This window comes from Ursus americanus, chromosome 33 (genome assembly GCF_024610735.1).
Source record: "Ursus americanus isolate L20-20 chromosome 33, mUrsAme1.1.p, whole genome shotgun sequence".
NCBI lineage: Eukaryota > Metazoa > Chordata > Mammalia > Carnivora > Ursidae > Ursus > Ursus americanus.
Genome location: NC_142159.1, coordinates 19,703,947 through 19,724,366, shown reverse-complemented (window position 1 = coordinate 19,724,366; position 20,420 = coordinate 19,703,947). Strand labels below are relative to the sequence as shown.

At 45.5% G+C, this 20,420-nt stretch overlaps 1 protein-coding gene and 1 non-coding gene across 3 annotated transcripts in view; both read left to right on the top strand.

The window, feature by feature from the left end:
* The window catches only part of DNAJC16 (DnaJ heat shock protein family (Hsp40) member C16), a 41,296-nt gene extending 20,883 nt beyond the window's left edge, over positions 1 to 20,413 (top strand). For both annotated transcript variants that reach the window (XM_045774681.2, XM_045774682.2), the window contains 8 exons: positions 11,083 to 11,213; positions 12,706 to 12,889; positions 13,778 to 13,960; positions 14,112 to 14,188; positions 15,336 to 15,416; positions 15,522 to 15,620; positions 16,177 to 16,347; positions 17,011 to 20,413. In XM_045774681.2, the coding sequence (XP_045630637.1) occupies positions 11,083 to 11,213; positions 12,706 to 12,889; positions 13,778 to 13,960; positions 14,112 to 14,188; positions 15,336 to 15,416; positions 15,522 to 15,620; positions 16,177 to 16,347; positions 17,011 to 17,410 (1,326 nt within the window). In that variant the 3' untranslated portion in view covers positions 17,411 to 20,413. The remainder of the gene's footprint in view (positions 1 to 11,082; positions 11,214 to 12,705; positions 12,890 to 13,777; positions 13,961 to 14,111; positions 14,189 to 15,335; positions 15,417 to 15,521; positions 15,621 to 16,176; positions 16,348 to 17,010) is intronic.
* On the top strand, positions 6,264 to 6,336 carry TRNAK-CUU (transfer RNA lysine (anticodon CUU)). Its single transcript has one exon. It is a non-coding gene; the product is annotated as a tRNA-Lys (tRNA).
* Positions 20,414 to 20,420: the final 7 nt, after the last annotated feature.

The window sequence follows — 20,420 nt, the reverse complement described above, 5'->3', positions numbered from 1 at the left end:
GGAAGATATGGGGAGTTGGTGTTTCATGTGGACACTTCTGTTTGGGAAGCTGAAAATGGTCGGGAAGTGGATGGTGGTGATAGTTGCACAACAGTCTGAATATACTTAATGCCACAGTATTATGCGCTTGGAAATGACTAAAATGGTCCATTTACATTATATATATTTTGCCACAAAAACAAAATAGGGGTACCTGGCTGGCTTAGTTGGTAGAGCATGGGACTCTCCTCTGTCTCGGAATTATAGGTTCAAGCCCCATATCGGGTATAGAAATTACTTAAAAATCTTTCTTAAAAATTTTAAGAACTAGGGGCGCCCGGGTGGCACAGTCGTTAAGCGTCTGCCTTTGGCTCAGGGCGTGATCCCAGCATTCTGGGATCAAGCCCCACATCAGGCTTCTCTGCTCGGAGCCTGCTTCTTCCTCTCCCACTCCTCTGCTTGTGTTCCCTCTCTTGCTGCCTGTCTCTCTCTGTCGAATAAATAAATAAAATCTTTAAAAAAAATTTTTTTAATTAAATAAACAATCACCTTTTATCTTTAAAGTGATCCTGTCAGAAAATCAATAATCTTATTCTAAAATAAATTATAAAAATAAATTTAAAAGCTAAATATAAAACAAAAATAAAAAGGAATGAAAGAAAACCATAAACTTAGAGAACAAGTAAGTGAAAATCTGATCTTCAAGAAGGACTAAAAATCTTGTTGGAAAATCACAACTTGTTATAAGTTTAAATTGTGTATATAAATACTTCAGAGTTTTTAAGTTAAACAATAAGCTAAGGGAAATATTAACCACCAATCTGAAAAAGACTGTTCTCTTTAATTTCTCATGAGCTTCTCCTAATCAAAGAGATCAACACGAAACTTCCCGAAAGTGATCACTTAGTGGGTATAGAGTTTTCTTTCAGGCTGATTGAAATGTTAGGGACTAGAGAGAGGTGATTGTTACACAGCACTGTGCATGTACAGAATGCCATGGAGTGATACATTTCATTATTTTTTTATAATAATTTTTTATTATGTTATGTTAGTCACCATATAGTACATCCCTAGTTTTTGATGGAAAGTTCCATGATTCATTACTTGCGTATAACATCCAGTGCTCCATGCAATACGTGTCCTCCTTACTACCCATCACCGGTCTATCCCATTCCCCCACCCCCCTCCCCTCTGAAGCCCTCAGTTTGTTTCCCAGAGTCCACAGTCTCTCATGGTTCATTCCCCCTTCTGTTTACCCCCCTTCCTTCTTCCCTTTCTTCTCCTACCGATCATCCTAGTTCTTATGTTCCATAAATGAGTGAAACCATATGATAATTGTCTTTCTCTGCTTGACTTATTTCGCTTAGCATTATCTCCTTCAGTGCCGTCCACGTTGCTGCAAATGTTGGGTAATCGTTCTTTCTGATGGCTGAGTAATATTCCATTGTATATATGGACCACATCTTCTTAATCCAGACATCTGTTGAAGGGCATCTCGGCTCCTTCCACGATTTAGCTATTGTGGACAATGCTGCTATGAACATTGGGGTACATATGGCCCTTCTCTTCACTACGTCTGTATTTTTGGGGTAAATACCCAGTAGTGCAATGGCTGGATCATAGGGTAGCTCAATTTTTAACTTTTTAAGGGACCTCCACACTGTTTCCCAGAGTGGCTGTACCAACTTGCATTCCCACCAACAATGTAGGAGGGATCCCCTTTCTCCACATCCTCTCCAACAATTGTTGTTTCTTGCCTTGTCAATTTTTGCCATTCTAACTGGTGTAAGGTGGTATCTCAGTGTGGTTTTGATTTGAATTTCCCTGATGGCTAATGATTTTGAACATTTTTTCATGTGTCTGTTAGTCATTTCTATGTCTTCATTGGAAAAGTGTCTGTTCATATCTTCTGCCCATTTTTATTTGATTATTTGTTTCCCGTGTATTGAGTTTGAGAAGCTCTTTGTAGATCTTGGATACTAATCTTTTATCTGTAGTGTCATTTGCAAATATTTTCTCCCATTCCATGGGCTGCCTCTTAGTTTTTTTGACTGTTTCCTTGGCTGTACAGAAGCTTTTTAACTTAATTAAGTCCCACAAGTTCATTTTTTCTTTTGTTTCTCTTGCCTTTGGAGATGTGTCATGAAAGAAGTTGCTGTGGCCGATGTCAAAGAGGTTGCAGCCTGTGTTCTCCTCTAGGATTTTGATGGATTCCTGTCTCACGTCGAGGTCTTTCATCCATTTGGAGTTTATCTTTGTGTATGGTGTGAGAGAGTGGTCAAGTTTCATTCTTTTGCATGTAGCTGTCTAATTTTCCCAGCACCATTTATTGAAGAGACTGTCTTGTTTCCCACTGGATGTTTTTTCCTGCTTTGTCAAAGATTAGTTGCCCAAAGAGCCGAGGGTCCATTTCTGAGTTCTCTGTTCTGTTCCATTGGTCTATGTGTCTGTTTTTGTGCCAGTACCATGCTGTCTTTGTGATCACAGCTTTGTAGTACAGCTTGAAATCCGGCAACATGATGCCCCCAGCTTTGTTTTTCCTTTTCAATAATTCCTTGGCGATTCGGGGCCTTTTCTGGTTCCACACAAATTTAAGGGCTTAAATTTGTGAGTGATACATTTTAAAACTAATTTTATGTTATGTGAATTTCACCTCAATTAAAAAAAATTAATAAAACTTCCCAAGAAGAGTAGGCTAAGAATATGAATAAAATTCTGAGAAAAGATTCAGGTGATTTAATTTTTAAAAATTAACTAATCAAGAAAAGCCAGTTTAACATTTTCTTCTCCTCCCATCACATTGTTGAAGATTTTCAAAGCGAAGATACCCAGTAGTGTTGAGAGTAGAGAGAATCAGGCAGTCTTTGTTTTGCCGAGCTGGAGGAAGCTTCAGAAGTTTTCAGAAAAGCAACTGGGTGATAATACGCCAATTGCCTGGATTCATTTGGGAAAAGAGTACTCCTGAGTACCTGAGTACCTTGTATGGGCCTAACACTGCCCTGCACGCTGGGGACAAAACCCTGAGCAAAGTCACCTGAATTCCTTGTCCCAGGGTCCGTCCTGTGTTCTAGCGGGGACGACAGACAGTGGGCATAACATACTCCATGGTGGCGTGTCATATGGGGAGAGGCACTAAGGAGAAAAATAAAGCAGGAAAAGGGAATGTGGAGTGGGGAGGGCAGGTTCACATTTTTTACGGTAGAATGACCGAGAAGGGCCTCACTAAGATGAGGCTTGCATAAAGACCTCGGGGAGATGAGATTACCTTTTAGGAATCCGTCCTCAGGGAATAGAAATTCAGGCCAAAATTACAGAGACATTATCATTTGTAACCGGTTTCACTGGGGGGAAAATATAAATATCCAGCAGTAGGCTAATTATTGGTATATCCCAAACAGGGACTACTATAGAGCCGTTTAGCTGTTTAAATGGCAGTTCAAGAACATTTACTGATGGGGATAGTTTTCATAACATAATGTTAAAAAGAGCAAGCAGGATGCCAAAATTGAGGTGCCTCACCCTTCAGCAGGTCTGAACGCTGGTCATCTCAGACCTGAGTTCCATAGTAGTTAGTTAATTACTCAAACAAAATCATTTAAATGAAGCCTGTAAGAGACTGAAAATTCAAATAGATGAAGCACAGAGACTGAAGGATCCCAATACATACCAATTCTATCCGCAGTCTAAACACTGATGTCGATTTTGTGACGTGTGTCTGTGTGTGTGTGCGTGCATGCATATAGGAAAAAGACGGAAATAAACCCATCCCTTGATGGTAAAATTACACATTATCCTAATATTTGGGTTTTCAAAAATCCCTATCATGAACATGTATTATTTTATTTCTTTAATGTTATTTTGTTTGGTTTGGTTTTGTTTAAAGATTTTTTTCACATAATCTTTACACCCAACGTGGGGCTCGAACCTACCACCCTGAGATCAAGAGTCAGCGTGCTCTACCAACTGAGCCAGCGAGGCGCCCCTATTTTTTTTTTTTAAAAGGCAATAAGAACCCTTTGATTCATTTTCTCTGGAAGCTAGAATGAGAAGTTCTATAAAAAATTGTTTTCATTTATTTCATTCACTCAGTAAACAGTTTGTTGCCTGCCTGCTGTGTAGAAAATACAGAGGAGCTATGACATCCAGAGTTAGTCTCTGTCCTTAAAATTCCGCCGGAGGAGAGAGGCCTGAAGGCGATTTCCATCCACGGGTGTGCGTGACTCACTCAGATGTGAGCGCAGAGGAAGGGCCCTCGAGGCTGGGACTAAGGGAAGGACGTGGTGTGAGGCAGAACCAGATGGGGGCAGGGGGCCGTGAGGAGAGAAGGGCAGGCTTAGGAAGACGGTAATGAATTCCGTTGTGGCGTACAGAATGCGAGCTGCCTGCGGGAGGTCTGAGGGGAGGTGGCCATCAGACAGTGGGGTGTGGGGGTCTAGGTCTTAGGGAGCCGGGGAGAGAGGTAGAAGGCCTCAGCGTGGCGCTGTCTCCCAGGCATACGTAGCCCGTGACGTAAGGAGACAAGGGGGCCAAGGACAAAATTCTGGACAACCGCCAGCCGATGGCAGCTGAGGAGCTGAGAGAATCAGGAAGAAAACATGCTGGTGGCGAGGAAGGGAAAAGAACTTCTCAGTTCAAGATTAATCTGTGAAAGCTTCCTAAATTGCTTTTCAGTAATAGCTTCTACTCTTGAGAATGATTTATTTATCCCTTGGGGAAGATTGTAACTCAGATATATTTACAGAATTACTGCCAGTGGGGCGCCTGGGTGGCTCAGTCGGGTAAGCATCTGACTCTTGATTTCAGCTCAGGCCACGATCTCAGGGTCATGAGATCGAGTCCCGCTCCAGGCTCTGCACTAGGGGGGGAGCCCGTTTAAGATTCTCTCTCACCCTTGCCCTCTGCCGCTCCCCCTTCCCGTGCACACACACACAGACTTGCTCTCTCTTGCTCTCTCTCTCAAAAAAAAATTACTGGCACAGTGGATGCTTTACCAGTTTGCTCCTCTGGATAAAAGCACCACTTGTTTCGTGGAGCACTACTGAGTTTGTTATATTCGCTGTATAGTATTTATGGCCACATGGTAATTTCTTGGTTCATTCTTCCATCGATGGGCATTTCAGGGCTTAGGAGCCATGTTGCCGTGAGCATCATGTGTATCTCGGTCTATCTGGGTTTGTCTAGGACAGCAGTTTTCAGAGTGAGGTTCACAGACCCTGGGGTGGGGGTGAGAAATCTGTGAGATCCAAACTGTCTTCAAAATAACACAGAGACGTAGTTTGTCCTTTTTCTCTGTGTTGACACTTGCACTGATGGTGTGAGAGCCGTGGTGGGTGAAACAGCCAGCGCGAAACCCAGTGCACAACCCACTGCATTACCCAGTGCACAACCCAGTGCACAACCCACTGTGTGACCCAGTGCACAACCCAGTACACGACCCACTGCGCAACCCAGTGCACGACCCACTGCATGACCCAGTGCACGACCCACTGTGCGACCCAGTGCGCGACCCACTGCGCGACCCACTGCGCGACCCACTGCACAACCCAGTGCACAACCCGGTCCATAAACCAAGTCACAACCCAGTGCATAAACCCAGGCCTGGGCCCCAGGGCACCAGTAAGCATCTGTTTTTCACTCCTAAGCACTCACCATAAAAACAAACAGAAGCAACGCTCACTTATCACTTAATACCCTTGATGGAGCAGTAACAACACGTCTTTTGGGTATTCTTAACATTCTGTGTGACAGAATGGGAAGTGTACAGAAAACACTGCCGCGTGCCAAAGTAAAGGTTGTCTGGAGGGTAAGCATTTGCGTGATGACTTAACTCATGAGTGTTGAACTAGCCCCCTTTTTTAATGGAACATTATTTTTACTTGAAAGAATAACTGACAGACAACTAGGGTTATTCAGACTTGGGTTTGGGGCAGATATTTCCTAAAAACTGAGCATAGTGAGCCTAGCACTGTAAGGGAAGCAACTGACAGTATTTGTTGCCAATGATAAAATTCAGGCTTCCAAGAAAATTAGAATTTTGAAAAATTTGTATCAGCCGTTATGAGCTTCTCAAAACTTTCTGACAAGATTGGTTCCTCAGTGTGGTATGCTTTTTTTTTATACGTATAATAAAATGCATCAGCATTTGGAAGATCAGTGAACCAATATTTTCCGAATGACCAATGCATGATTTTTAAAAATGACGCCTGAGTAAAAGATCCATTTTAAGTGCAAGGTGATCCGTGAATTTGAATTTAACAAAGTATAAGTTCGTTGAATCCAGGGACGCCTAGCTGGCTCAGTTGGTAGAGCCTGTGACTCTTGATCTCAGGGTCATGAGTTCAAGCCCCATGTTAGGCATGGAGCCTACTTAAAAAAAAAAAAAAGAGCATGAAGGTGTTCTGAGAACTGTTCCTTCCTGGATATATCTGGTTGCAAAATTGCTGGGTCCTGGGGTCTGCACATCCCCAGCTTTTCTAGATAATGTGTTTTCCAAAGTGATGTTACCAATTTACATTCCCACCAGCCACGCGTGGAAGTTTCATTGCCCCACATCCTTGCCAACACCAGTTCAAGTTAATTTTTCTGAGTTGACTGAGTCATGGTATCTCATCGTGATTCTGCTGTGCATTTCCCTTCATCACAAGGAAGCTGGCGATGGGCCTTTTTGATTTCCCCTTTTGTGACATGACTGTCAAGCGTTTTACCCGTTTGTTTCCATTGAATTGTCTGCCTTTTTGCTGCTGGTTCGTAGCCGGTTATTTATACAGCTGGAATCATGCAGTGTGTACCTCGTGTCCGGCTTTTGTCGGGTGTGTGTGAGGTTCATACGTGCTGTCTGTGGAGCTTGACGTGACCGTACTACAGCGTATCTGTCCAGGCTGCTGCTGACACACTTTGGGCTCTTCCCAGTTTTTCGTGATTTGGCCAACGCTGCCATGAGTATATTCTTGCACTTGGCATCTTTTTGATGAACTTATGTTCTTTTAGCATATTCACGCCTGTCAACGTTTTCCTTTATGATTGATTGGTTCTGCGTGTTTCCTGTTTAGACATCTTCCCCTCCATCGAGATAATAAAGATAATCCCTTCACGTATTAGCCATTTGGAAATAGTCTTGATAACTCCCAGAGCAAATCCTCCCACTTTGTTTTTTGGATTTTAGGAGGAGGGGGGAGTTTCCTCAGAAGCATCTTGGCTCTTCCTGGTCTTTTGTGCGTTTCACATGCACGTTACATTCGGTCTGTCAAGTTCCATCAAAACAAACGAACGTGTTGGGATTTTACTGGGTTTGTACTGACTCTTTAAATCAGTTTGGGGAGAATACACATCTTGACAAAATTGAGCCTTCCAACCTATGAGCGTCATGTATCTGTTTTCGTCTGTAATATGTCTCTATAAGCTTTTGTAATTTTCTCCATAACGATCATACTTTTTTCCCCAGCTTATTTCTAGGTACCTTGTATTTTTTATGCATTGAAAAGGGTATCTTTTTTACTGCATTTTCTGTTTGCTGGTATTAAGTAATACAATTGTTTTTTTTTTTAAGATTTCATGTATTTAAGAGAGAGCGCAAGCAGGGGGAGCAGCAGAGGGAGAGGGAGAAGCAGACTCCCCACTGAGCAGGGAGCCCCATACGCGGCTCGATCCCAGGACCCTGAGATAATGACCTGAGCCGAAGGCAGACCCTTAACTGACTAAGCCACCCAGGCGCCCCAATACAATTGATTTTTTTTAAGATTTATTTTTAGAGAGTGTGCTTGTGAGTGGGGGGGGGGGGGGGGAAGGGAGAATCACCAGCAGACTCCCAGCTGAACACAGAGCCCCACGGGCTGGATCCTACAACCCTGAGATCATGACCTGAGCTGAAACCAAGAGTCACATGCTCAACCAACTGAGCCACCCAGGTGCCCCAATACAGCTGATTTTTAAACATTGGCTTTGGGGCGCCTGGGTGGCACAGCGGTTAAGCGTCTGCCTTCAGCTCAGGGTGTGATCCCAGTGTTGTGGGATCGAGCCCCACATCAGGCTCTTCCGCTATGAGCCTGCTTCTTCCTCTCCCACTCCCCCTGCTTGTGTTCCCTCTCTCGTGGACTGTCTCTATCTCTGTCAAATAAATAAATAAAATCTTTAAAAAAAATAAAATAAAATAAAAATAAACATTGGCTTTGTGTCCAGCAATCTTGCTAAACTCTCTTACTGATTTTAATAATTTATCTGTACCATCTTTTGGGGTTGCTAAATACACGATCGTATCATCTGAGATTAATGGCAGTTTTGCTTCTTTTTTATCCAGCCCTTATTTATTTATTTTCCTTATTTACTGCTGAGCTCTGGTGTGACGTGGAATAGAAATGTAGTAGGGGAGGGGCTCCTGGGTGGCTCAGTCGTTAAGCATCTGCCTTCGGCTCAGCTCATGATCCCAGGATCCTGGGATCGAGCCCCGCATCGGGCTCCCTGCTCAACGGGAAGCCTGCTTCTCCCTCTCCCACTCCCCCTGCTCCCTCTCTCACTGCCTCTCTCTCTGTCAAATAAATAAATAAAATCTTTAAAAAGAAAAAAGAAAAAGAAATATAGTAGGGGAACAGAAATGTAGTTAGACCTCATTTGAGTCCATCACATAAGTCCAGCAAGATCATGACTTGTATTATGCTTTCAGCATATTGCTGGATTCAGTTTGCTAATATTTCATTGAGGATTTTTGCATTTGGATCAGAAATGAGGTTGACTTCTGACTTTTCTTTCTCTTGATGCCCACGTGAGGCTTTGCATCATGAAGTGAGGCGGGTGTGCTGTCCCCTTTTCTATTCTCAGGAAGACTTTATGTAAGATTGGATTGTCCTCTTGGAAGTTTCATCAAAACCATCTGTAATGCCATCTGGGCCTTGAGTTTGTGTTAAAGGAAGGATCTCTGACTGCCACCAGTTCACCTTCTTTAACGGTTACACAACTACTGAAGCTTTTTTTTTTTTTTTCAGATACTGCTATATTTTTGTAGAAAATTTTCTATCTCATCTAAATTTTCAAATTTAAGTAACTTTCTCTTTTAACTTTTACAACATAGGTGGTGATTCCTCCTTGCCATTCTCGATAGTGGTTACCTGTGCTTTCTTGTTTGCAGGGTAGATTTTACCAGAGGTTTGTCAGTTTCACAGAGAGCCAACTTTGGCTTTGTTCATTCTTTGTTTCTTTTCCTTTTTCTAGGTTTGTTTTGCTTCGTGGATCTCCTTTTTTTTTTAAAGATTTTATTTATTCATTCGACAGAGATAGAGACAGCCAGCGAGAGAGGGAACACAAGCAGGAGGAGTGGGAGAGGAAGAAGCAGGCTCATAGCGGAAGAGCCTGATGTGGGGCTCGATCCCACAACACCGGGATCACACCCTGAGCTGAAGGCAGACACCTAACCGCTGTGCCACCCAGGCGCCCCTCGTGGATCTCCATTTTTATCTATTATTTCTTTCTCCTTTCATATTTTTTTCTGTTTCTTTTTAACTTCTTGATATGGGCATCTAGGTCATTAATTTCTTTTCTGTTTTATTCATTGTAACATTACCCTCCCAAGTATGGCTTTATCTGCACCCCAGGGTTTATAAGTAGTACTGTCATGAGTCATTCAAAGTCATGGGGTGTCTGCATGGCGCAGTTGGTTAAGCGGCCGTCTCTTGGTTTCGGCTCGGGTCATGATCTCAGGGTCCTGGGATCGAGCCCCGCATCGGGCTCGCTGCTCAGCGCAGTCTTCTTGAGATTCTCTCTCCCTCCCTTTTGCCCCTCCTGCTCGTTCTGTTTCTCTATCTCTCACATAATCTTTTTTAAAAAATTCAGAGTATTTTCTTAATATCTGATAGGCTGTTCTTAGATAAGTAGGTGATTCGAGTGTGTTCCTTAACACATAGGGATTTTCTCATTGACATATGGATTTCTGGGGTTTTTTTTTTAAGCTTTTATTTATTTATTTGACAGAGAGAGACAGCCAGCGAGAGAGGGAACACAAGCAGGGGGAGTGGGAGAGGAAGAAGCAGGCTCCTAGCGGAGGAGCCTGATGTGGGGCTCGATCCCACAACACCGGGATCACGCCCTGAGCAGAAGGCAGACGCTTAAGGACTGAGCCACCCAGGTGCCCCGAATATGGATTTCTAGATTGTGGTCAGACAGCCTGCTGTATATATCATTTCAGTCCTCCAAAATGCACAAAAATTAGCAATAACGAAGTGGCCATCATACAGTTTTGTGGTCTGCCTTTTATACTTAGTAACTTTGGAGTTTATTTTTAATTATCCAGTTTGCTGCCAGTCTTAAGTGGAAGTCCGTTTGCCTAGAATTCAGAATGACCTTTTAGGGGCACGTGGCTGGCTGAGTTGGTAGAGCGTGTGACTCTGGATCTCCAGGTTGTGAGTTCAAATCCCACATCGGGTGTGGAGCCTACTTAAAAATAAGATATTTATTTATTTAAAGATTTTATTAGAAAGAGAGAGAGAGAGAAGGACGGGGCACAAGCAGGGGGGACGGGCAGAGTGAGAGGCAGACTCCCTGCTGAGCAGGGAGCCTGATGCAGGGCTCGATCCCAGGACCCCAGGATCACAACCTGAGCTGAAGTCAGAAGCTTAATCATCTGAGCCACCCGGGCACCCCAAAAATAAGATCTCTTAAAAAACAAAACAAAACAAAAAAAAGCTTTTTAAATCTGCCGGCATATAACCATATACAAAAATTCTTCAGTAGAAAGGGCACTTGATTTTCCTTTGACCTGAAATAGCTCCGTCGTTGCTTCCAGCCCTACTGTGGTGAGAGAGTTCACTAACGTTTATTTACTCAAACAGATCTGTCTTATTTGTTGTATTACTTTAGCCAGAATCAGCCACATTTTTTTTTCCAGTTCTTTTTTTTCCTTGAGTGTGGTTTACATCCAATGTGACATTAGTTCCAGGTCTACAAGACAGTGATTCAGCTTCTCTGTGTGCTGTGCTCACCGCGAGTGTGGCAACCATCTGTCACCATCCACCGCTGTTACAATATCCTGGGTCAGCCACATTTTTGTAAGCTTTCAGTAAAGCCCATTTGCAGTGAGAAAAGGGCATAAAAATCAACTGTTTCTTGGTTTTTCTGCAGGCCCGAGGTATGAAGAAACAGGTCATTGACGACTTCATCACCCAAAACAAGTATCTGCTGGCAGCCAGGCTCACCAGCCAAAAGTTGTTCCATGAGCTCTGCCCCGTGAAGCGCTCTCACCGACAGAGGAAGTAAGGACTCCGGGCTTTGCCTCTGCTTATCACCACAAGAGAGGGGCCACGTCACATTTCTCTACTGGGCAATTAAACGTCCACGTGTGACGTCAGAACTTATTCTTTCTGTTAGTAGTGGGGTGTATTAATCCAGGGTGCCAGCCTGGCCTGGGGGTCGGAGAAGATCTCCCTAATTCATAACACTTTAGCTGAGGCCCGAAGGATGAGTAGACTTTAGCCAGCTATCGGGGAGAGGCTGGGTCACTTTATTTATTTTTTTTTTAAGATTTTATTTATTTATTTGTCAGTGAGAGAGAATACAAGCAGGGGAGCGGTAGGGAGAGGGAGAAGCAGGCTTCCCTCTGAGCAAGGAGCTCATCGATGTGGGATTTGATCCCAGATGACCCGAGCCAAAGGTAAACACTTAACCGACTGAGCCACCCATGGGTCCTGAGGCCTGTCACTTTAAAGAAGCCTGGATATGAACAAGTCACTGCTCCTACTAGGGGGTCCCGTGCAGGGCGAGCCTTCGGGGGCCCAGGGTGGGGGGCTAGGAAAACGCTAACCTTAGGGAAGTGTAGGACACTGAGGAAATGTTCAGAGAATTAGCTGGGAATGGGAAGGCTAAGGCATACTTACTCATACAGAGTATCTAAAGTCTGGAAGTACAGGGAAATATTTATTAGACATCTTTCAGATTAGTGAATGTGGGGCTATTTCATTGTGCAGTGTGTCTAGATATGGAAGGAAAGAAAACATTCTGGTCATCTTATTTGAAAATATAACTACTATATTGTTTAAAGTGAGAAAACTTCCCTGTGTTTCCAGATTTTTCTGATTCCTTTCTAAGACTAAGAAGAAAGACTTTAATTCAATATAAAGAATACTGTGGACTCTAAGGATTGTGTCCAAGGCCTTCAGAAACTGTCCCAGATCCACGCACTTCTCACCTTTTTACCACGACCACCTCTGGAGACCCCCCGTGCTAGCCTCCTAGACAGGCTCTGCTTCCGTTCCGTTCCCCTCTTGCGCCTTCCAGGCAGTTCTCCTCACAGCAGCCAGTGATCTTCCTGGAACTATGTGCTGGGTCCAGTCTCTCTCCATCCAGCGGTCTCTGCACTCACGGTTCTCTCTGCCTGGAGCATCCTGAGCCCTTTCCCCGTGCGGCATTCGGGTGTTCGCTCACCTCTGAGAGGTGACATGTCCCTGTGCAGTCTGTCTGATGGCCCGAGACAGATTTGACCAGCCCTGCCTGCGGTGGAGGCACTAGAACAGGTGGCTTCTGAAAGGATTCAGAGGCCATTGCCTTAAAAGAAATTCCAAAGTGTGAAAACGTTTGATCTGGAAAAGAAGCAGGTCACTGATGACTTGGGAGTCTTCTCTCGAACGTACAGCTTCCATTAGTAAAATGTATTCACTTCTGTAAAACGAGCGCGCCTCTTCTTCGCCTTCTCTTCTTCTAGCCTCAGCCTCGGAGGCGGATTACAAAGTCTTCTCTCTTGTCATGCAGGTACTGTGTGCTTTTGCTGACCCCCGAGGCTACCAAGTTGAGTAAACCCTTTGAGGCTTTCCTGTCCTTTGCCCTGGCAAATACACAAGACACAGTGAGATTCGTGCATGTCTACAGCAATCGGCAGCAGGAGTTCGCCAGCACCTTAATACCAGACAGTGATACGTTTCAAGGAAAATCAGCGGTGAGTCATGAGTCTTCTTATTCCAAGCTCTTGACACGCTTGTGGCACCTGAACTCGGTTTCTCCCTTCTTTGGGAGTTTTGAATACAGATTCTAGGAAATCCAGAAATCTCTGAGCCTGTTTTGAAAGCCTACTCTTGAAACAGTCTTTTATCCTAATGATTTCACCTCCTAGATTTTCAGCATTAGACCTTCACAGAAAGCATCTTTCCTATGAGCAAACGTTCAAGAGCATCCGTTCTTTTCACCAGTTTTTTTTCCCCATGGAGGGTGTAGTCTTAGAGTACCTAGTTTGTAAGGAGCACCTGGGTAGCTCAGCCAGTTAAGCGTCCCAACTCTTAATCTTAGCTCAGGCCTTGATCTCAGGGTTGTGAGTTCAAGCCCCGTGTTGGGCTCCATGCTGGGTGTGGAGCCTACTTAAAAAAAAAAATAGAGTACCTAGTTTGTAAAATCTTCCTTAGGCTTCCAGTAAAATCTCCCTCCTTTACTTCTGCCTCTTTCACTTCATTTTAATCCATCACCCCTTCCCTTCCCCTCCTTTGTCGTCACTCTACAGAAACATTAAAACATCTTCTCTTTGTCATCATTTTGGTCATCATGGAGAATCTCTCTAAAAAACTAAAGTTCCTTGTTATAATATTAAGTCAGAAGTCACAGGAAAAAGTCAACTCAGAAGAAAGAGCTTTCACTTTTAGCAGAAGCTTTGGAAAGTCACTGTAAACAGTTTCCATTGTCAGAAAAAAACTTAAATCTCTTGCACGTATTTTATACCCCTCCATATTCGTGTTCGAACTTATTGCTAATTTCACTGGATCCTTTTTTCCATCCTCCCTGAAAGAAACCAAACAAACTGGAAGACTTCTAATGGTTTCCTCTCTTTCCCCCCCAGGTGTCCATCTTGGAAAGGCGCACGACGGGAGGAAGGGTGGTGTATAAAACCCTGGAGGCTCCCTGGACAGGGAGTGAGGGCGATAAATTCACACTTCTGGGCTATCTGGACCAGCTGCGCAGAGACCCTGCTCTGCTGTCCTCGGAAGCTGTGCTCCCCGACCTGACGGATGAACTGGCCCCTGTAAGCACGTGGCCTTGGAGGGGGGGCACCAGGCAGGGCTCGTGAGCTCCAGAGCCGGAGAGAGGCTGGCAGCACGCTGTGTTGGGCGAGGACTTCTCCCACCGGGGCTCGGGGGCTCGGTCCTGACCATCACACATTTTCTCCCTCCTAGATCTTTCTCCTCCGGTGGTTCTACTCTGCTTCTGACTACATCTCAGACTGCTGGGACAGCATATTTCACAACAACTGGTAGGAGTATTGCTAGATTGAATTTCTTTTTCTCCACTGATAGTAGAACCACTGTTTTTCTCTTAAATCTATCTTTCTTTGATTTCAGTGTATACTCAATACAGGCAAGTAGAAAATGTTTACACATTTTCAACAACTGTTCCCTTTTTCTTTCTTTTTTTTTTTTTTTTTTTTTTTTAAAGATTTTATTTACTTAAAGCTTGAGCAGCGGGTTGGGGGAGGAGGGAGAGGGAGAAGAAGCAGGCTCCCCGCTGAGCAGGGAGCCAAGTGCAGGGCTCGATCCCAGGACCCTGGGATCATGACCTGAGCCGAAGGCAATGCTTAACCGACTGAGCCATCCAGGCGCCCCTCCTTGTTCTTTCTTTCAGTAACTTCACTTTTTACGTATTTGCTGATCGCCCCTTAACCACTGGGCATGTCCTCTTCATCGTGCCCAGCCCAGGGCCTGACACACATGGAGGCCAGTGTAGAGATGTACAAGCCAGTCCGTGAGCTCACCAGAGGAGGGAGGGCTATCCCACTTCCACCCCCAGTAATCCTGTGAGCTCCTGAGGGCAGAACCACATCTCATCCATGTTCGTGATTCCTGGCTCCCAGCAGCGCTCCTAAAAAATGGCGGGCCTTTGAGGGGTATGAGTGGGTGAATAAAATGTTAGCGCACCAGTCGTAGAGGAGGTGGTGAAAGTTCAACATTTTCTTCCTCCTCCACCGTCCAGGCCACATCTGAATTATTCTAGCCAGAAAAAAAAAATCAAAATAAAGGAACTAATTCCACAGACTTTCTAGTCACCACCCTCGACGTCAGAATGCTTTTCTACATTCACAGCATAAATCCTGTTCTTTCCTTCTGCAGAACTTACTAAGCACAGCCTATTCTATTGAGACAAAATAATCAAACTCTTAGAATAAGCCATCTGAATTAAAACGGTGAGGGAAAAGTCTCTGCTTTCCTCACCACCACCCTCACCCTCAAAAAAAAAAACCAAAAAAACCACTTTATTTGTATGAAACTAGAAAGCGTTTATTGATAGGAAAGCCTTTGGGTTTGGGGTTTTGTCTGAGCCAAGGGAAAGAAACCTAACATCGTTAAGGGACAGATCTCAGCAACCCGTCTAGAGCTGACCAGAGTCTGTTAACTTCATTTCAGGCGGGAAATGATGCCCCTTCTGTCCCTGGTCTTCTCCGCCCTCTTCATCCTCTTCGGCACCGTCATCGTCCAGGCCTTCAGGTAAATGCCTCCGTGGCTTCTCAGTGGGATTTCTCAAGGGTGAGCCCCGGACCTCAGGGTTGTCTGTACTGTTTGTTTTCTAAAGCTCCTTGTTTCTTACTTTAGTGACTCAAATGATGAGCGAGAGTCCAACCCTCCAGATAAAGAGGAGGCCCATGAGAAGGCGGGGAAGACCGAGCCAAGCTTCACCAAAGAAAACAGCAGGTTTCTCTAACAAGACACCCACCCCACCCCACCCCACCGGGCAGGAGAGCCCCAGGCCGCGTAGCTCAGGGTGTTCGAGTACCTAGTATCTGTAAGCGCTCTGGGTCATCTCCTTGCGTGTGAGATGGGAATTTAGGGAAAGTCAGCTGCTGGCTGGTGTTTACTGAAACCCCCTAGGCCTTGAGACACAGAACCTACTTATATTCTACTCAGTACCTGCAGGCCCTCAGGCTCCGACGGAATAATGGGGGCAGGAAGCAAAGCTTGTCGGAGTGGCTCAGCCAGAAGCAGAGAAGGGCGCGTGCCCATGACTGCGACCACCTTCGTCCCGTCCTGAAGCCGCCTCTACACCAGCTGAACGGCAGCTTCTGAGAGGGCCTCTGTAGACCCGGGACCACCAAGTGGGGACCGTCCCCGACCTGCCACTCTGTCAGACTCCAGAACATTAACATACCTAGTTTAGTCGAACGTAGCATTTGCTTCCTCTTGTTTCTTTTCAGAGTAATGGCATTCTCCTGTCCTGATAACATCCTAATTCCTCACTATTTCTCCACAGCAAGATTCCTAAAAAAGGCTTCGTGGAGGTAACTGAGCTCACAGATGTAACCTACACCAGTAACCTGGTCCGCCTGAGGCCAGGCCACATGAACGTGGTCCTCATCCTGTCAAATTCCACCAAGACGAGTCTACTGCAGAAATTCGCTTTGGAGGTCTACACGTTCACTGGGTAAGCTCGTGTGTGTGGGGGGGGAGAGGCAGGGGGAGGAGGGCTCGTGTGGGAGGGGGGAGAGGCAGGGGGGAGGAGGGCTCGTGGGGGGGAGAGGCGGGGGGGGGGAGAGGCGGGGGGGAGGAGGGCTCGTGGGGGGGGGGGGAGAGGCGGGGGGGGGGGAGGAGGGCTCATGGGGGGCGGAGGGCGGGGGGGAGGAGGGGCCAGAGGAGAATTTCATCCTTTCCTCTTTGTGAGGAGCTTTATGTGCACACTGAGATGTTGGCTGTGACCTTTTGAGCCCAGAAACCTAAGCCATCATGAGGGGCCCTTTCTCCCCGCGACTTCATGTCCCGATGCTTCTGAACAGAAGGCTTGACCTCAGTCTCCTTCCCTGAGCCTTTCAGAGAAGTCTGTCCTCTCGCTGTCGTGTGTTTTCCTGAAGCCGGACACTGAGGGTGATTCAGAGGCACCCAGCAAGGGCCTGGGAGGGAGATGGGCCAGCGGACGGTTACAGCTGTTGCAGAGGCCCTCACATCCCACAGGAAAACTCCATTCTTTCCATACTCGGGCCCCATCCAGCACAAAGCCTCCCCCTGTTGAGATCTGACGGAGGTATTTATGTTCCCTGCAAGTCAGTGCGTACAGGCTGCACCCTAAATCTTCACTGTGTCCTTCCACCAGGAGCAGCTGCCTGCACTTCTCCTTCCTGAGTCTAGATAAACACAGAGAATGGCTGGAGTACCTTCTAGAATTTGCTCAGGATGCAGCCCCAATCCCGAACCAATACGACAAGCATTTCATGGAACGTGACTACACAGGCTACGTGCTGGCCCTGAATGGCCACAAGAAATACTTCTGCCTCTTCAAGCCCCAGAAAGCAGTGGAAGAGGAGGAGGCCATGGGGTCCTGCAGTGATCTTGACTCTTCCCTCCATCTGGGTGAATCTCGGGGGAAGTCTCCCTGCGGCCTTGGACCCAGGCCCATCAAAGGGAAATTGAGCAAGTTGTCCTTATGGATGGAGCGGCTGCTCGAAGGTTCCTTACAGAGGTTTTATATCCCGTCGTGGCCTGAACTAGACTGAGGGAGGGAGCGAGAGACTTAACTCTTCAGGCTTTTTAATAGGCCCCTGGGAACAGGTCTTTTCAGGACTCCACCTATCACCACGGACAGAGAATAGATTCTAGATTATTCTTCCGGAACAATGGCTAGAAGAATCTTTCCTTTGTCCTGTTCTAACCTAGGAGTGAAAAACACCTCAAGTTGAATTCCCTAGATCAAAATATTTTTGCTTTGGGTTTTTTCCCCCTCGTTCGAATGCCGCACTATTTAAAGTAGACTGCTCATTCCCTCTTCCTTTGTCACCCCTGCCATGTGCTCACACCGCCCTCTCCTATCCTATCTCCGCGCTGTGGGAGAAGCACGGGTCTCCAGCCGGCAGCAGGCTCTGGATGGAACCCCGCGAGCCTGGAGAGCTGGTCGGGGTCCCCTACCCCCCGCCCCACCCCCGCCGTGCTTCCGCCCCGGCGCATGCCGTATCAGTGGGACAGACAGCCCACAGCAGCTTCTAGGCCCTGCATCCTGAAAGAGGCCTGGTTCCAAGCAATCTCACATCGGGTAGTTTTTTGGGTAGTCAGTGGCTAAAAGTGCATTTGGGGGGTATCCCTGTGCAGCAGGTTGTCAGCCACAGTTTCACAAGGCTAGGGATAAGTGGGGGTCCTGCATGTGAGTTTGGTTTTCTTCCCAAGACAAGAGAAGGGAGGGATGGGCAGTGACGGACGTGACCCCTTGGGGCGTCCCATCAGCCACCTCCCCCAGCGCTAACCGTAGCCAGGGAGGGATCTGCACGGCAAGAAGTACTGTAATGACTTTGAGCCATTTACGTGTCTGTTTTCACACGCCTTTCTGCCTCCGTCAGTTTTAGGGTATGAATCTTAGGAGCCATAATTTGTAATCTTGTTCTCTGGACGTAGAGATAAGCTGCTATAAACCAGTAGATGTTAACCCGAAGGCACCTACCTTATCCCTGCCTGACAGGGGTCAGGCTCGAGGAACCTCTTCACTCCTGGTGTCTCTTTAGTAAAATACCAGACATGTCTTTGTATCAAGGAACTTAAAACCTTATCAACAATTGTATTTTGAACACTGTTACCCCAAAAGTGCTGTAACTTTGAGCCCTCTTTTGTGACAAGTGAGCCAAGACTTGTTCTAGACTCCTGTTTGGCAAAAGGCTTACTCTGAGCTTCTGGCCTATATTGTGATATCTCAATTGCTTTCACTCTTAACTCACAACTGCTTCACCACTTAACAGGGTCCGACCTACCATCAGCACCCCTGCTTCCAGAGCTCCAGTGTGCAGTGGGTCACACCCGCCAGTTAGAGGGTTTGCCTGGCGGGGGGGGGGGGGGGGGCAAACTACCAGTGGAGTTTTAACAGCCTCAAAGAGTGGTCGGTTCAGATGTCAAAGCGGATTGCCCTTTAGTAAAGCGAAGTGTCAGAATCAGTGGTGGACATTTACTAAGTTAGTATTTCTTTAATCATCATTGCTTTTAACGAAGCCATTTGGATCCTGAATAATTTCAATATTGAGCTACAATGGCAAGTAATAAATTATTTAAGCCCAGGAATTCCTGTCGTTTCCATGGAGTCTACAGCTTTATATTAAAAAAAAGAAAAGTCACTGCCAGGCTTTTTTTTCCCATGATCCTCTAAAAATCGGATGCTTACTCTGAGTGCTGTGTCTCCCGGCACGTGGCCCAGGCAGGCGTGATTAAGGGATTCATTTGGTTCCTTGGTGCACCAGCCTCAAAATCATTTTCTAGGTCTTTTATGGCCAAGTTGCTGATGTGAGTAGCATTCAGTGGTGGGCTTTTCATTTCTGGTACTAATGGGATGGGTCCCTGACCTTAATTTCTGAAAACCAAAACCTCCCCAGATTTGTTCATTTAAAAAATGTTTCTCATTAAAATACAAAGCACCTTTAGACCGACAGCTGCACCCTCCATTTGTATGAAGAAAGTGAGAACAGATAGGATTCAAAACATTCCTGGTGAGTTTTTCAGTCCAAAAATTATTTCACAGGTCTGTTGGGGGCTGGAGGATATGTGCCCCAAGAGGACACTCGGAAGGGTCTACTTTAAATTGAACTTTGCCCTTGACCGCCCTAGGCTTTCCTCCTGAATGTTTCCATGAATTTGTTTACTTTTGTGTCAAATGTATGAGCCATGGCCATGCTCAGCCAATGCCACCACTTCTCCTTCTCTCGTGTGTAACCACACAGACCGAATTTTGGTTTTAAGTGAAGTTCTTGGTCTTTGAATATCTTGAGACCGACAACATTGTTTTGTTTTTAGAAGTAGGCTTTTCTGGTTGTTAGAGCTAAGAATCATGTTTAGCAGATGGGGATGAAAACTGGCCTAAAACAAGTCTTTGTGGCATACATACCTACTTACAAATATTTTTTTATCATCCAGGTGCCGGTGGCATAATTTGTCTAAGAGACTGTCAGCAGCGTTTCAGTGAGCAAGACTGCCCTGACATCTGTCAGGCTCCACAGTCTCTCTCTGCCATCTCTTACCGACCGTGAAAATTTGGTCGTACTATTCGAATTAATAGGTTGATTTCCTCCTCATTCAGTACATGAACGTTTTCCTGATTTAAAAAGAAATGAAATCTGAATGTGTTTTTTAAGTAATTTGCTTTGTTTGGGAAAAGAGATTAGAAGCAAACACTCGAGCTGTTTTCCTAAGTAAAATTCTTTAAGAGCTGATGCAGAATTATCTTTGCAGATGAAATATCGCTCACATCCAAATGCCTGACCTTGTCCCTTGAACACAAATGCAGTGTGGCAGCTGCTGAATCCGTCCGTTCCGTTTGTCAAGGAGGAGGATGGAACTTTAGAGACCGATCTGAGAAGGAGGTCGATATTGTGCACTTTTGATACTCTTAGGAACAAATAACTTATTTGGCAAATGGTGTCTTTTTTATGTTGTTTTTGTTTTGTATTGTGAACAGGCACTGAAGCTGATGTTATTTTTGTTTTGAGAATATTACAGACTGGAAACAGAAATAAACTATTTTAATGTGTGATGATT